This window comes from Microtus pennsylvanicus, chromosome 1 (assembly GCF_037038515.1).
Source record: "Microtus pennsylvanicus isolate mMicPen1 chromosome 1, mMicPen1.hap1, whole genome shotgun sequence".
Taxonomy (NCBI): Eukaryota; Metazoa; Chordata; class Mammalia; order Rodentia; family Cricetidae; genus Microtus; species Microtus pennsylvanicus.
Genome location: NC_134579.1, coordinates 135,542,028 through 135,558,325, shown reverse-complemented (window position 1 = coordinate 135,558,325; position 16,298 = coordinate 135,542,028). Strand labels below are relative to the sequence as shown.

Below are 16,298 nucleotides of genomic sequence, written 5' to 3'. Positions count from 1 at the left end.
TTGCTCATCTCACAGTGACCTACGAGACCCCCCACCAGAGGGGTGGTCCTTGCTCATCTCACAGTGACCTACGAGACCCCCCACCAGAGGGGTGGTCCTTGCTCATCTCAAACTTGTCTCACTTTTCATTCACTAACAGTAACTTTCATTTTTAAGATTTAGTTTTATATTCATTTATTTTTCTATGTATCAGTGTTTGCTTTCAGGTGTGTGTGTGAGCTTTCTGTGTGTTTGGGTCCACAGAGACCAGAAGACGATGTCAGACTGTGGGCAGTCCAATGTGGGTGTTGGGAACCGAACCTGGGTCCTTTGGGAGAACAGGAAGAGCTCTTAACTGCTGAGCTACCTCTTCTACCTCTCCAGCACTAGAATGTGAACTTCTTGAGAAGATCAGTGACTTTGCCTTTATCATTGCTGTATTCTCAGAACCTAGGAGAGTGCTGGCCATAGGCGCTCAGTCAATGAACAAAGACATCGATCAAACCCTTCTGTTGCAGGACAGCTTTACAGGTTACAGGCATTCAGACAAGCAGGCACAGAAAAAAAAAAGATATTCCACACACCCTGTGGGTCATCCACATCCCTTGGGAGGTGGAGGTGGTAGTGGTGGTGGTGATGATGGTGGTACAAGACTAGATGGTGGAAGAAGCCCCAGCTGGGAACCAAGCATCCCCAGAATGGGAAGGAAGGATGCTCTGGAGGGATGCCCAGCCCCTCCCTGTATCCCTAGCAACCAATCAATGGGTGCGCCATCCTCCCAACGGCCCCTGGGACGTGTAGTCCCTGCAGGGGCGCCCTCGGGCGCCGCTGCGCGCCCCTAGACTCCAGGTCCCGTCGTGCGCTGGGAGGCGCGGGGATTGGCTGAGCCCCGCCCCCGGCCCGCCCCGCTTCGCTCGCGCCGCAGCCCCAAGAATGAATGAACTCGTAGCGCGCTGGGCGGCAGAGCGGGCGGCGCAGGCCGGGCTTGGCCCGCGCGCGGCGGCAGCGGCGCCCCGGGCTGGAGGCGGCCCAGCCGAGCGTGCCATGGCCACCGCCATTCAGAACCCGCTCAAGTCGTGAGTGTTCCCTCCCCAAGTCTGGAATCCCTCCCCCAGGAGCTGGTCCTCCCCCGGCACTCCCTGGGGTTGGGGTGGGGGACGCAGCGCGTGAATGTATGGATGGTACTCGGGAACCCCCTGTTTGTCCCCACTCCCCTGCGAACCTTCCGCCTCCTGTTGCCCCTTGGGGTTAGGTATGGGAGCCCTTCTGGGTCGCGAGGGCTCCTCTTCTTTGTCGCTGTCAGTGAAGGAATGTGGCTCGGACTAGGGGGTGGCGGAGGCCGTGTCCCCACCCAGAGTGGGGGTAGGGGCTTCGCTCGCCTACTCCATCTCTGCTCCTCAGCGTCTGAGGGGGGTGCACGACTGCCCCGGGCGGGTGGGAGGTACCAACCTCTAAGTACGGACCTGGATCCTTGTGTATCTCACCACCCATTTCCCTCATCAAAGCACCATCCTCTTGTCGGGTCTTTCTCCCGGAACCCCGAGGCTGCATAGTGAGAGCTGAGACCATCCCCGTTTGAGTCCTTGCTGTCTCCTCTCTTTGCTCTCGGGTCTCCAAGACCTAGAAGTCCCGACGTCTCGGTCGGTTCGGACCGTGGCAACCATCCTTCTCCCCGCCCATACCCATCTAACGCGAGCACCTCCCATCCCCTTGAGGACCGGTGCCTCGGGAGCCGGTGCTGAGAGCGCCTCCCTCTCCGGGAATTCCCTCCCTTTCGGCCTGTCGCTACTCTCCGCTGAGCGCTGGCCTCCTGGGCCCGGTGTCTGGGAACCCGGACGCCTGGGTCGGAGGCTAGCCCCTCCCCGTCCTTCCTAGCTCTTTGCCACCCGACGTCGTCTTCTCCTTTTTACATCTTCCTCTCTTGGTCCTTCCTCGGGATCCCGGACCCCGAGGTCCCAGAGCTCTCCACCTCCACCCCACCCCCTTTCCCTGGCGGTGACAGCCGGCTGCGAGTGACAGGAGCGTGGCCGCTCCCGCCCTCTCTCCCTGCAGGAGAGCGGCACTCCCCTCCCCCGCTCCCGACCGGGCGGGGGAGGCGGAGGGCGAGCGCCCGCGGCGCCGCACAAAGGGGCCGGGGCTACCTCCCCCTTTCTCCACCCCCTGCACTCAACAGACTTGACCTTGAGCCTGGAGCGTTGGGGTGACTGGGAGCGTGCGCCCCGCCCCCCATTCACCTACAGAAGGGTTCTTTGAACCAAAACCCTTTCCCAGTTGCTTCTGGTTTCTGGGATTGGGGGGGGGGCGGTGAGAAAATAGGGGGGCAGGGATTTACAGGTACGCGCCTACAAGGGAGACCGTCTGGTACCTGGGGAGGGCAATGGTAACATATTATACTTTCTTCTGACTCTAAGTCACACACACAGAGGTCTCTGTCTTTTGGAGGGACAGTCTGAAATCGGTGTATACTGGGTTGGTGGGTCTGCAAAACACGTCGGGGGAAGTGTGCTTGGTGTGCACTCTGCAGGAGTGTAGAGGACAGTCGGAGGGGATTGGCGCTCGTCTCTTCTGGTTACCTTCCAAAGGGCCTATTGGGCTGGAAGTGGGACGCACTCGTCCCTAAGAAATGCCAGAGCCACAGGTCGTGGTGGCGCACGCCTTTAATCCCTGCACTAGGGAGGCAGACGCAGGTGGATCTCTGCCAGCCTGGTTTATATAGTGAGCTCTAGGCCAGCTAGGGCTAGAGCCAAATCCCCTTGGGAAGGAGAGCCCTTTGGCACTGGCTTTAGTTCTTCCTGCCTGAATTCACACTTGGCTGGAAGCCATTGGTTTCCTGCTCAGGGCCTCAGTGTTACCGAGTGTGGGTTGGGCCGCATAACTGTTTGTATTACCTCATGGGGGCAGCAGTGAGGCTCATCGAGGTGTTGAGTTATAGGCTTCTTCTTAGCAGGGCTTAGACTTTTTAGTTGTGTGGCACCATGCCAGACTTTTTAGTTTTGTGGGGTTTTGTTTGTCAGTTTTGTTTTGCTTTGCTTTGTTTCTAAGACAGACTCTTAAAAACTCTCTAGCGCAGGCTGCCCTCAAACTCAAGCGATCTCCTCAGCTCTCTGGATGCTAGGATTACGTAGCTGAGCCACAGGACGTCACTGGAAAGGCCATCGCTCTCAAGCACTTTGCACAGGGCCTTAGCCTGACCCAAAGTTTTGATTCTTACTATGAGTGTGAATAGTGACTAATGTTATAACACAGGGCACTGGACTCTGGGACGGGGCATTGCTTGGACAACTGAGAGGCCAAGTTTGGAGGAGAGTGTGTGGAGAGGTTCTTAAGAGAATGGAGCCAGGCCCTTTGCTCGGGGTAGCTGGGACTTCTGAGGAGGCAGGACACCAGCTACACTCGGGAGTGTGTGGGCACGGCAAAGGTGGAGGTGTGGAACAGGTTGGGGAGGGTGTGCTGGGGATCTGGTTGGGGGGGAGGTGAAAGGTGACAGGGACGCTCTGAGCTGAATGAAGGCATATCATGGCAAGGTGGGTGGACACTACTGGGGTCTGGAAAGGAGGTGCCGGCACTCCTTATTTAATTCTGGGCAGGAAGTGAATCGGATGCCCTTCCTATGCTGGGGAAGGGATGGGTCAAGGCCTTGATGACTTAGATGGCCCCGTGGTAGATGGGGACATTTGTGGAAGGGAGCTAACTCTAGAAGTGTATATAGTAGAGGAAATCTCGAGTCTTTTATGGATGGGTGGAACACCCTCTGCTGGACAAGGGTTTATTTGTATTAACACTTGATATGCTAATTTATGCAGCCACTCAAATCAGAATGCTGTTATTTCCCAGAGGGTGGGGGGCTGTGTGTGTGTGTGTGTGTGTGTGTGCGAGACTCAGTAGGTCAGCTCATTCTCTGGGGCTCTGTTGGGGTAGTGTCTGTGGGTGGCAGTGGGAGAGGAAAAGAGGCAAGATTTCCATGTGGATGGCTAGGTGAATAAATCTTTCATCATTACCTTCAGACAGGGGCAGAGAACACAGCAAGGTTTCTCCTCAAGACGCCAAAGTCCTTATCTGGGAAATAAGGATAGAACTAGTTTAGCCTGGAGAGAGCCGTGCTCAGCACAAGGTGGGCATTAAGTATTCACCCGGCACGTATCTGCTGACCACCCACTAGGACAGGCATTATTCCAGTAACAGCATCGCCACTCTGTGCCTTGGTTCTATCAGATCCTCTTTGTAGATAACTTCTCTGTGGAATAAATGAATAGATTAGTACCTGCCAGTACTATTTTCTCATCTGGGACTGTGGTTGAACCCATGGACTCTCAAATACTTTCTTTTTACCAGAACCGAACCCCAAGCCCTGCTATGTACCCTGGAAAACACCACAGCAGCTGGCGTGGTGTCATACACCTTTGGGAGGCGGAGGTAGAATTGTAGTTTGAGATCAGCTTGGGCTGAACAGCAAGATTGTCACTAAAACAGCCACTTACCCTGTTACTCATCTACTCTTCATTCCGATGAGGCATTATAACTATTTTCTAAAGGAGCAAGCAGGCCCAGAAAGGTTAAGTCGTGTGCCTGAAGTCCTATCAGCGAGGATTTGAGCTCTGGAAGAATGCCGGCTGTCCTGTAGCCCTGGAGTGGACCGGGTTGACCGCGAGAGTCAGCCCTGGGATGCGATGGGTTCTCTAGAGTTTGGACGGCCTGGTGGGAGAGGTAGCGTCTCCGCCGGCTTGCTGGTGACACCGCTGGGTGGGCACCTGCGAGGTGTGCGCGCCTGCGGCTGGGCGTGCGTGAAGGTGTGTGAACGGGGTGTGTGGGAGTCTGCGAGTGTAGTGTGACTGTGTGTAAGTTGCCATGTGCGCGTGTGTGCGTGCATGCGTCTGTGCACGTGGGACTGGGGAGTGCGTGTGAGTGAGCGTGTGTGAACGACGGCGTGATCCTCCATCCCCTTGGGGGCTGAGGACCCGCCAGGGACTACCACTCCCGGCATGGCCTAGGCGGCCCGCCCCGCTGTCCTGATTGGCCAAGATCCGCGTGCTCCCGCCCCCCGGGAATGAATGGATGGGCGGCCTCAGCGCCCGCCCGACCGCTGGGAGGACCGACCCGGCAGGGACCTGCTGGGGGCAGGACCCGGGGAGCAAGATGGCCACGGTCATCCCCGGCCCCCTGAGGTGGTGCGGGCGGGCGCGAGGCGGGGGAGTTCGCGCGGGCGGGTCTACGCGGCCGCGCGCGCGCGTGTGTCTGTGTATGTGTGTGGCCGCTGGGGGTGGGGCCGGTGGGGTGTCAGGGGGGCTGTCACCGTGTGCGGGGGTGCGAGCGTGTGTGACTGTGGGTGTCTGGCAAGAATGGTGTCCGACGCGTTGCTCCTGGACGGGTGGAGGATGTGGGGGAGGGGTCTCCCGGGCGTTTTAGGGGAAGGGGGTCATGTTCCCTCCCAGGGATGCCAGGGTTTGAAAGAGGATAAATGGCTTAGGGAAGCTGGGGCCTGAGTACACTCGAGTCGAATCCACGCTACCTTTGTCTTGGGGTGTGGAGTGTGTTGCGCGACTTGTGCATTGCTTTTTGTTTTCTGGTTGAATGTGTGGGTATGTATATGATTTCTTTTATTCTGCGCTACCTATCTGACTATTTGGGCTCTGAGTGCCTGCACATGTCTGGTGGAACTGCTCCATTTATGCTCTGTGTCTTTGGCTAGGGAGATGTGCGGATATGTCTAAATTTTTGTGTGAACACGGGCAGACCTGACTGTCCCTCTGTTTCCAAGGCGTGTATCTGTGTTTGGAATGTATTTTAAATTTGGGTTTCTGTTTTGCCAGGGTGTGAATGTGTGTATGTGTACCTGTGTAAATCTCTGAGATTTCTTTGTATTGTGTGTTTGACATAGTGTCTTTGGATAGATGTGTAAATGCATGTGTAAATGTTTCTCGAGTCCCTGTCTTTGGACACTGTGTGAGTGTTGCGATGTGTGCGTGTAGTGTTTCTGTGTTATGCAGTCTTTGTGGTTAATTTGTTTATCTTGTGGTCTTTGGATACATGACGTGCATAGGTAGTTCTATGGTCTGTTTCTGACTTGGAATATTTGTGTTCTTCAAGAGATGTGTGTGCGTGTGTGTGTGTGTGTGTGTGTGTGTGTGTGAGAGAGAGAGAGAGAGAGAGAGAGAGAGAGAGAGAGAGAAGGAGGAAGGGAGGGAGGGAGGGAGGGAGGGAGAGAATTTGTTTGCTCTTCCTTTGTGAATATTGGGATATGTTTCTCTTTGTGTGTGAATCCCGTGTGGCCATGTGCGATTTGTTTGTTTTGGGTGTTTGACTACGTTCATGTGTGGATGGGTCCCGGTGTGTTTCGATCTGTTTCTGTGTTGTCTGTGAAGACTTCTAACCTGAGACATAGTCAAGTTCCAGGTAGCTGCCTGCCGGGCAGCACCCTGCCCCGCCCCCGGGTCCGGAGGGGTGGGAGGAGGGGGGAGGTGAAGGTGGTCCTGGCTGGCCTAACCTTCGCGGACCAGTGGGAACGGGCAGCCGGGGGAGGGTGCTGGGCCTCCCACTGCCAGCCCTTGCTGACAGTCGCCCGCTCGCTGCTCGCCCGCCCCCGCAGCCTCGGCGAGGACTTCTACCGCGAGGCCATCGAGCATTGCCGCAGCTACAACGCGCGCCTGTGCGCCGAGCGCAGCCTGCGTCTGCCCTTCCTCGACTCGCAGACCGGTGTGGCCCAGAACAACTGCTACATCTGGATGGAGAAGACTCACCGCGGGCCTGGTACCCGCCGCGAGGCTGGGGCGGGGCGGGGCCTGCGTCCCGGGACCTCATGCTCACAGACTCTCTCCTCCAGGTTTGGCCCCGGGACAGATCTACACTTATCCTGCCCGCTGTTGGAGGAAGAAACGGAGGCTCAACATCCTGGAGGACCCCAGGCTGCGGCCATGCGAGTACAAGATCGGTGGGTGCAGCTGTGTTCCCTGGGCTGTGTGGCCCCCACCAAGGTCCTCAGCTCCACTGGTGCCTCCACAGCAGGCTATCTGCCCCTCTCCCAGATGTCTTGAGTTACTTCCTTTGAGTTCCTGAGCTTCCAGCCATACCTGCTATGTGGGTCATGGCCGGGCAGGTGTATGGAGGACACTGTGCTATCTGTGACTAGATGTATCAAGTCTGACTCTATCTGCTCCCCAGTGAGCTGGGATACACCCATGTCTGGCTGTGTTTCTTTCTGTGGGTGCTGGGGGGCATCTGGCTATCTCCCTGTGTGTTTGGATGAGTTAGCAATGTTTCTCAACTTGTGAGTGGGGACCCTGAAAGGGTTGCGTATCAGGTATCCTGTATATCAGATATTTACATTACGATTCATAACAGTAGCGAAATTACAGTAATTAAGCAGTTATGAAATAATTTTATGGTCGGGGTCACTGCAACATGAGGACCTGCATTAAAAGGTGACAACATTAGGAAAGTTGAGAATCACTGAGTTGAGTGTCTAACTGTTACTCTGTTGCTCAATGTCTTAGAACGCTTGTTTCTGTCTAGGTGTTTCCAAGTGAGGGTATGTGTCAGAAGGTATGTGTTTGATGTGTGCGTGTGGTGGGTCTGGGCATATCTAAATCTTCTCGGGGTATATATGGTTCCATGGGGCATCCCGCTGCGGTCCTGATGCTGTGGAGTTGCTATGGGAGACTTTCAGCTTGTTTCTCTGTTAAGTGTTTCTTGAGGGGTGTGCTAGTTCATAGACTGACTGGGTTAGTGCCTTTCCAGTGTGTTCAGGAAAGCCAGTCACTGGTCCCGAACCCCTGACCTCCCCCGCAGTGTGTGAAGGTCTGCTTGTAACAGTACAGGAGTGCTGACTGGCCATGTCTTTCTGTGTGTGTCGTCCTGTCAAGAGGACTGCCCGTGTTTCTCTATTTACGTGTGTGAGCACTCTTGAGTGCTTCTCCCTGGGGGTGTCTTTGAGTGTCCAAGTGTATCATAGGACCTGCTTGTGTCTTCCTAATTAATGTGGGTTCAGATTGCTCTGTGACTCCTTCATCTCCTTCTGAGTTCCCCGGTATCCCAGGGTTTAATTGTGTCTTCTGTGTGTCTAGCTGTACTCAAAGGTCTGACGTGTTTGCCCACCTATCCACATGTCCGCTTTCATGTCTGTGTGTCCTAGTCACGTGTCTGACTTTCTGGGTGTAGCTGAGGGGCTGGATTGTCCCTGAGGGTTTCTGGGTGTATTTGGTGTCCTGGCCTTATCTTTTTTAGTCAGTAGAGCTAAGGTGTGGCCATGTCTCCCTAGGGTCTGAGGTTGAATCTTTATGTCATTGTTGACTAGGTGTGGGAGAGCCTGTCCCTGCCCTAAGGACCCTGTCTGCCCCCGTCGCCCCCCCCCCGCCATAACCTGGGCACTCTGGTCACAGCCTCCTCAATGGATACCACTTTTCCTGTGGACTGTCCCCAGATTGTGAGGTACCCTTGAAGAAGGAGGGTGGCCTTCCGGAAGGGCCAGTCCTTGAGGCTCTGCTGTGTGCTGAGACAGGAGAGAAGAAGGTCGAGCTGAAGGAAGAGGAGACCATTATGGACTGTCAGGTAGGAGCCCCCACCCTGGCTGCAGGTCCGCTCTGGGTCCCCTGAGTCTCCATCCTCCCCGAAGGCTCCCCGACTTGCTCTCCTGCCCCACCTGCAGCACATCCGTGCCCCCACCTTCTTGACCCCCCAATCTCCCTTCTACTGGGCCCAGAAACAGCAGTTGCTGGAGTTTCCGCATGAGCTCGAGGTAGAAGACTTGGAGGAAGACATTCCCAGGAGGAAGAACAGGGCCAAAGGAAAGGTATCTTCCGGAAGCTTCTCCCCACCACCTCCTCCCCAGAGCTGTACGTAGGAGTAGCGGATTTTATGCCCGTGTTGATGGATGAGGAAATCCGACTCAGTGCATTAGAAACATTTGAAAAGAAAAGAAAAATGTAGCTTGTGCTGCGGATCAGGATGGTCTGCAGAGCCGGGTGTGGTGGCTGAGGCAGGAGGATTGCCTTAAGTTTGAGATAAGTGAATTCTAGACTTTTCTGAACTACATAAAAAGACCCCGTGCAAAAAAACAATAAAAAATCCTAAACCAAACCAACCACCCAAACAACACCTACACGCACACATGTGTACACACACACGCGCACACACACACACACACACACACACACACAAACAAAAACCTGCTTGATGGCCTTAATCCTAGCACTAGGCAGAGGCAGGTGGATCTCTAAGTTCAAGGCCAGCCAGGGCTACACAGAGAAACCCTATCTCAAACATAACAAAACCAAAATTCCAGTAAAAATAATAAAAAAGTGTTAGAACACACCTTTAATCTTAGCATTTGAGAGGCTGAGGCAAGAGGATCTCTGTGAGTTCAAGGCCAGCCTGATCTATATAGGGAGTTCCAGGACAGCCAGGAGCCCTGTCTCCAAACAGCAACAAAAAGAATTATCTCCGTGCTTGTACTGAGAGAAGCTCAAAGGCTTACAGCTAGGAAGTTCGACCAGTTTCACGTGGAGATTTAATTACTGTTGCGTGGTGCTGGGATGGAAGCCAGAGTCTCAGACTCACATGACACCTGCTCTGTCACTAAGCCACGGCCCCAGGACTGAAAAGAAAAATTATTTTTTTTTTCAATTTGACTTTCAAGTCTAAATGAAGAAGCCCAGTAAAAATACGGTAGCGCATGCCTGTAATCCAGAGACAGGAGGCTCAGTGCATGGCCAGCCCCTTCTATGTAGTGAGTTCCAGGCCAGCCAGAAATACATAGTGAGACCCTGTCTCAGACAACAGCAATAACAACCAAACAACCAAACTCAGAAACCCCAAGAATGATGAACCTTTCCCTGGTTTTCTGGGCTCCTTACTCCTAACCCTCCTCCCCCCAGGCGTATGGCATTGGAGGTCTTAGGAAACGCCAGGACACCGCTTCCCTGGAGGACCGAGACAAGCCGTACGTCTGTGATAGTGAGTTCTGCAGAAGGGGAGGAGAGGGAGTGTAGGACCAGGTGGCCTCACATATTATGGCCCTTGTTCTGGTCCTGGGTCCTGAGGAAAGAGTGGGAATGGTGTGATCCTGGAGGCCAGGCTGGAGGAGGTGGCCCTGGAGTCTGACTACTACCCACCCCTTCACCTTCCAGTCTGTGGGAAGAGGTATAAAAACCGTCCAGGGCTCAGCTACCATTACACCCACACCCACCTGGCTGAGGAGGAGGGGGAGGAGCACGCTGAGCGCCACGCCCTGCCTTTCCATCGGAAAAACAACCATAAACGTGAGTCAGAGGGTCAGGGCTGGTGGGTGAGATGCCCAGGGGTGGGGTGGGGCGGTGCAGCCTGGGAGTAGCTGGGGAAGGGGAGGTGGGGGCACATTAAACATTTCTGGAAAATCTCCAGCTTAACGGTTCCCTCCCCCACCGACCATAGGGATGCTGGCTCTGGGGTTGCCATGACAACCAACCCTCTCTCTTTCTCTCTCTCTCTCTCTCTCTCTCTCTCTCTCTCTCTCTCTCTCTCTCTCTCTCTCTCTCTCTTTCTCCCTCACTCCCTGCCCGGGCATAATATTTCTGGGTCTGATTTATTGTTTCAATTAGAGCTTGGAGGTGGGGGTGATCGATGACTCCTCTCCCTCTCTGGGCCTCCCTTGTTCCCTTCTCAGCTATGCTAGTGTCCAGGGGCAAGGTCAGTGGCCCCCAGGGCCCTCGACACCCACCCACATCCGTTCCATGCCATGACAGCTGAGCTGTGGGGGAAGGGAGCTGCCTCTCACCTGTCCCTCAGAGGGAGCTCCTCAGCAGCCTCAGGCCAAGCCTAGAACCTCCTGTCCTTTCAAAGTGTCTTCCTGAATAGGTTTTCATACCAGGTCTGGCAGAACTGCCTGCTAACTATTGACCTAGGCAAGCTGACTTTGGGGTGCACTCGTGTGACGGGGTGGCAGTCCTGGCTGAGGCTATAACTATTCCCACACCTTTACCCAAAGATACAAAATAAAGAGAACATTTAGTAATCCCAAGACTTGATTGAGTTTTGGTGAGAATTATTTGCCCCTCTCCCAACTTTTTTTTTTTATTTATTTTTTTGCTACTTCCCAGTGCCTGGGCCAAGGGTCCACCCCTGGGGCTGTGGCTGGGGACAGATGGGACCTTGCCTATGGTAAGAGCCCCTTTCTGTCCTCCACCCCCAGAGTTTTACAAAGAATTGGCCTGGGTCCCCGAGGCACAGAGGAAACACACAGGTAGGGACACCTCCCTCCACCCCGACTTTTGCAGCAGTCTTTGGGGGTGCCCCACCTGTCCTGTGCCCACTGCTGCCTGCTGTCTTTCAGCCAAGAAAGCACCAGACGGCACCGTCATCCCCAATGGCTACTGTGACTTTTGCCTGGGGGGCTCCAAGAAGACTGGTTGTCCCGAGGACCTCATCTCCTGTGCAGATTGTGGGCGATCAGGTGACACTCTCAGGGGGGAGGGGACACCCCAGGATCCATATGGGGGATGGGAAGCAAGGGAGTGAAGATTGTACCCAGCCTGTCTGGGGAAGTTGGGGGGGGACAGTGGTTTAGTGGAGCCTAGGCGCTGCCCCTGCTGCTGAGGACTGTGGGAAACTGAGCGGGCTCCATGTAGGAACAGTATGAGGTACCGTGGTTTTGTGCCTTCCTGGCATGGGGAATAGAGAAAAGCTACGGAGGCATTGTGGGTAGGGGACCTAGGTATGGGAGTGATGGACCCCACCACCTGGGTGCTGTAGAAAACAAGATAGAACTGTATAGTGTGGGTTTTCATGGGGGCCTCTTGGGTAGTAAGGCTGGTCGCTCAGCAGCGCTGGGAATGGGTTGTGGTTGTTACAGTAGGGGTTGTCTTGGCAACTAAATACAACAGAGTGTGGTTGTTATGGCATGGTGGGCTGGGTCGTGGCTGCGGGTACCCAGTGCTGGGGCAACTGGTCTTTGGGCACTGTGGGCAGTAGCTGTGGCTGTCAGGCTGTGTGGGCTGTTGGTGTCTGGCTCTGTGGGAGAGAGCTGTAACTGTCGTCGGGCTCTGTGGACAGTGGCTGTGGGCGCTGGGCATTGTGGGAAGTGCTGTGCCCCATGGCTACAGGTGTCTCTATGCTGGTGTAGGAGAATGACCAAACAGGCTAACAGTGCAGGGATTGTCGGTGGCAGTTTGTGCAGTATGGCTGTTGTGGAAGCGGTTGCTATAGCATCCTGGCTGGGAGAAGGCAGGGCTGCCACGTTGCTGGGGTTAGCATGAGGGCTGGCCGCTCTGCTGTGGGTATTGGAATGTGGCCGCCTAGTGCGGTGCTTAACAGACTGTGGTTGCCACAGTGTTGTGGGTGGTAGAACGTGGTTGCCACAGCACTGTGGGTAATGGAATGCGGTTGCCATGGTATTCCGGGGAGAGAGTGTGGTTGTCATGGTGGCTTGAGTAGGAGACTGTGGTGGCCAACACACAGCTGCTTGCCGGCAGTCCAGCTTCCGGATGCCTATCTTGGGGGTAGGGTCCCGCCACAAAGCTCATCTTGACCTCTGAGTCCGGGGTGGGGATAGAGCCATCACCTCCCCAAGGGTCAGTAGCCACCAGTAGCTACAATGACATGCTAACTGCATCCCTGCCCTCCGGTCCCCTCCCCAGGGCATCCCTCATGTTTACAGTTCACGGTGAACATGACCGCAGCTGTGCGGACCTACCGCTGGCAGTGCATTGAGTGCAAGTCCTGCAGCCTGTGTGGTACCTCGGAGAATGACGTGAGTACCTGCCCCGGCTCCTGGGCTCATCTCCGCTGCCCTTCCAGCCTGGCTCTGCTGCTTTTGCCCATGAAGCCCAAAGCCTTCCTTGTTCATAAACCCTGGGTGACCTGCAGTAGCGTGCATTGCTGTTGTCACCAGTGCCCCCTCTGACACCTCCGACCTCCCTTGAGGCTGGTGCTCTGGTTCCCACTACACGTAGAAGATGCTGAGCTCAGGGAGGGAGAATCATGCCTGAGGTCAACCAAGCTGAGAAAATGGTAGAGCCAGGATTTGAACCTATTACTGGTCCTGAGCTGGCACTGGGCCAACTGAACATCATTCAGTATTCCTTAGAAAACCCAGACGACACTCTGTGAGTCGACAAGCAAGGCCAGTGGGCTCCACAGTACAGACTGCAGAGCCAGCTCTCTCAGAAGGGCCCCTGGGACCTAGCCCCTGCCCCAGCCCCCCACCCCGGTTTCTGGTGCCCATGCCCCCAGGGTGCCAGCTGGGCGGGTCTCACCCCCCAGGACCAGTTGCTGTTCTGTGATGACTGCGATCGGGGCTACCACATGTACTGCCTAAGCCCTCCCATGGCGGAGCCCCCGGAAGGTGAGGGCAGAGGTGGGCGAGACATGGGTGGGTGGGTTGGAACGCTGTCTTCCTGGTGGCAGAGACCATGTGCTCTGGGTGGGGACAGGTGGGGGGCGCCCTTTGGTTTGAGTCTAATTTTGTCTTGTGGCTTCCCCCGCAGGGAGCTGGAGTTGCCACCTCTGTCTTCGGCATTTGAAAGAGAAGGCTTCTGCCTACATCACCCTCACTTAGGCCTGGCTCTGCTTCTCCAGGACCTTTGGGTGGTGCTAACTTTCCTGCCTCGAGGAGCTCCTGGCTCTTCCCACCTGGTGTCCCCAGTGGGAGGGAGAGGGTGAATCCCAGAGGGAGCCAAGGTGTTCTCCCTCTGCAAGTGGAATGTTACCTTGTGGGTGGGTGGGTCCCGTAGGGCTCCTCCTGCCCCCCTCCATCCCTTGGCAAATGTGCACCAGGGGCTTCTGCTCCCCTCAAAGCCATACCCCGCCTCTGGGCGGGCATAGGGGGGTAGTGGATGCCAGCTGGGGGCACGTAAAGAGCCTTTTTCTAGAGAAAAAGACAAAAAGTTAAAAAAAAAGAAAAAAAAAGAAATTAATATATACAAAGAGTCCTATAAAGCCTGTCTGGGTGGAGGGCACAGCTGAGTGTCTGCTGGGTACTGATGTTACCAGTTTCCCGAATGGCACCTCCCCACCCCGTTTCTGGAGTTGTGATTGTCTCAGCTCCCCATCTGAGGTGGGTACCATTCCCTCCTCACTCCCAGGCCAGGTGGGCATGGTGCCCACCCACTGCCCTCCCCAGTACCCATCGTGGATACTGCATGATGTGAACCTTGGTTCTGAACTCTTCCTGCCCTCCTTGACAGCCCCACCCTGTGCCCACCCGGTGCCTGCCAGGCCTGGGGCAGGCCAGTGGGGCGAGGCAGGCAGGCAGCCAGCCCGCTGCAGTGAGAAGCACAGATTGCAATGGACTCATTTTTTTCCCTCTCTTCTCAGCCCCTTCCCTACCCGGCCAGGCCGGGCTGCCTCCTGCCCCCCCCCCCCGCTAGCCATTTTGGGGGTGGCGAGGGGGTGTGGTTGTTTCTTGTGGTTGTGTGTGTTTGTTGTTCGGGTTTTAAAAAGGGAAATTGAGACTGCAAGTGGGGGAGGTAGAGGGTCTGGGGGAGTCTACCCCCAATCCAGGAGTGCCCCCCTTGCCACCAAGTCTCCTTTATTGCCTGCCTCTGCTGTGAATTAACTTGTTCTGTGTATTAAACTTGGCCTGACCCCTCTATCCATGACTGCCTCCTTCTCTAACCTTTGGGGTGTCACCAAGACGGGGCCTCACTGGGGTAGAAACCACTGTGGCCAGCCCCCACCGTCTTGCCCCTACACCCTGCCTCCCTCTGGCTTTGTCCCAGCTCCTCTCTGTCTACTGCAGAGAAGAGGGGGATGGGGTGGAGGGGCTCCCACCCAGCCAGCTGTGGTTGCCCTAGCAACGGGCTGCTGCAGCTGCAGCGGGAGGCAGCTCAAAGAGGGAGGTGGGAATGAGGGCTGGGGGGAAGGGAGGGTCGGAGAGACCCGAAGGCATCCCCCTCCCAGACTATGGTGGGGAGATGGCACCCCAGCATGGCTGGCTGTCACCTGGGAGTCCCTGCCCTGGGTGTGGCTAAAAGTGGAGAAGGGCAGGAGGACATCTCAAAATGCAGGGATTCAAGGAGACAGTTGTGTGAGTGTGTGTGTGTCGGGGGGGGGGGGGGGGGAGTTGAGCCTGGATAACCAGGGCACTGATCAGGAAAAAGGAGGATTCTGAGGTCACAAATTTACTGAATGAATAAAGGACAAAGCCGGAGAGATAACACAGATGAAGACAGCCCCCAAGAATTCTGAGGGAAGAGGGACAAGGATGGAGGACTAGTCCAAGAATTTAAATAAATAATAATAATAATAATTAAAAAGCCAGTCTCTGGCAAGACCAGGGGAGGAGGAAGTGGACAGCATTTTGGAGAGAGAAGCAGAACATTTACAAAGTCAGGAGGAAGCAAATGGAATAAGGAGACACTCTGGCGAGGGACAGGCGAGGCCCCTAGACAATAGACAGGGAAGAGGTAGATGGTGGTTTTTTGCTGGGAAGGCAATGGTAGCACACCAAGTGGTTCAGAGTCCCAGGACTGGAGGCTGAGGCAGGAGGATGGTGAGTCACCCTGAGCTACATTGTGAGCCTTCTCGTAACAAAAAAAAAAGGGGGTGGACAACAGAAATCTGTAGAGTGCCAGCCTGAAGAGGCCGGAGATAGAGTGGCAGGCTCAGTAGGGGTGGGGGAGGGGGAGACAGGGAAAACTGGGGCAAGAAGGGAAGGGACTACAGGCAGTGCAGGCGCCATCAGGGCTTGGCGCGCGTGTGCGGGTGCGCGTGTGAGTGGTGGGGTGTTGGGAGATGGTGGTGTGTCTCCCGGGCCAGGAGAGGATGTGAGAACAGTTTGTTCCCAGGTTCCCTCCCCCCTTGGCCCGGGTTGGTGGGGGGGAGGGCAGAGCTGAAGGATGGGGCCCTGAGGAGGGTGGAGAGCGGATGCCTGAGTAGCTAGAAGGGCTTGATTCTCCACTGGATATATGCAAACGCATTTCAGAAGACGTTTTTTTGGGGGGGGGGGCAGGGGTGAGGGTTTGGGGTCAAGGAGGGTCAGAGTTGAGCTTAGACACACAGGCCAAGGACAGCTAGTTGTGTGTGGGGGAGTGCGGTTCTCTCCAGAGAGGCAACGTTCCCACGGCAGGCGGGTCCTTGGGATCTTCCCGTGGAATTCCTGGGTCTGAAGTCAGTTTGCCTCGTGGCCCGCTCACTCGCAGATGTCCACAGATCGAGTTTTAAACTGCCCCCTCTCTCCTACAGCCAAGAGGGCCACAGGGAACCCGATCCTGGCTGAGGCTTCAGGAGGATGTGAACGAGATATACGTCTTGTGGGGACACTTCCTTGTGGACACAGAGGGAGACAGATCGTGTTCTTCCTACCTCTGGCCCCTAGAGGAGAGGCATTGACGACCATGGGCGGGGCAGAGTAT

At 55.6% G+C, this 16,298-nt stretch overlaps 1 protein-coding gene across 26 annotated transcripts; it reads left to right on the top strand.

Moving 5' to 3' along the window:
• The first annotated feature begins 924 nt into the window (after positions 1 to 924).
• On the top strand, positions 925 to 14,536 carry Dpf1 (double PHD fingers 1). Of its 26 annotated transcripts, none has more exons than XM_075986328.1 (12): positions 925 to 1,055; positions 6,563 to 6,723; positions 6,797 to 6,904; positions 8,393 to 8,520; positions 8,672 to 8,761; positions 9,846 to 9,924; positions 10,098 to 10,229; positions 11,138 to 11,188; positions 11,279 to 11,398; positions 12,582 to 12,694; positions 13,207 to 13,288; positions 13,431 to 14,536. In XM_075986328.1, exons 1-12 carry the CDS (start codon positions 1,024 to 1,026, stop codon positions 13,499 to 13,501), a joined length of 1,167 nt encoding a protein of 388 aa, XP_075842443.1. In that variant the 5' UTR covers positions 925 to 1,023; the 3' UTR covers positions 13,502 to 14,536. The 26 variants fall into 26 exon arrangements, with proteins under 26 accessions (XP_075842443.1, XP_075842398.1, XP_075842541.1 ...); XM_075986283.1 differs by having other exon boundaries at positions 13,177 to 13,288; XM_075986459.1 differs by lacking the exon at positions 925 to 1,055 and adding an exon at positions 4,623 to 4,683 and having other exon boundaries at positions 13,177 to 13,288.
• The last annotated feature ends 1,762 nt before the right edge of the window (positions 14,537 to 16,298 follow it).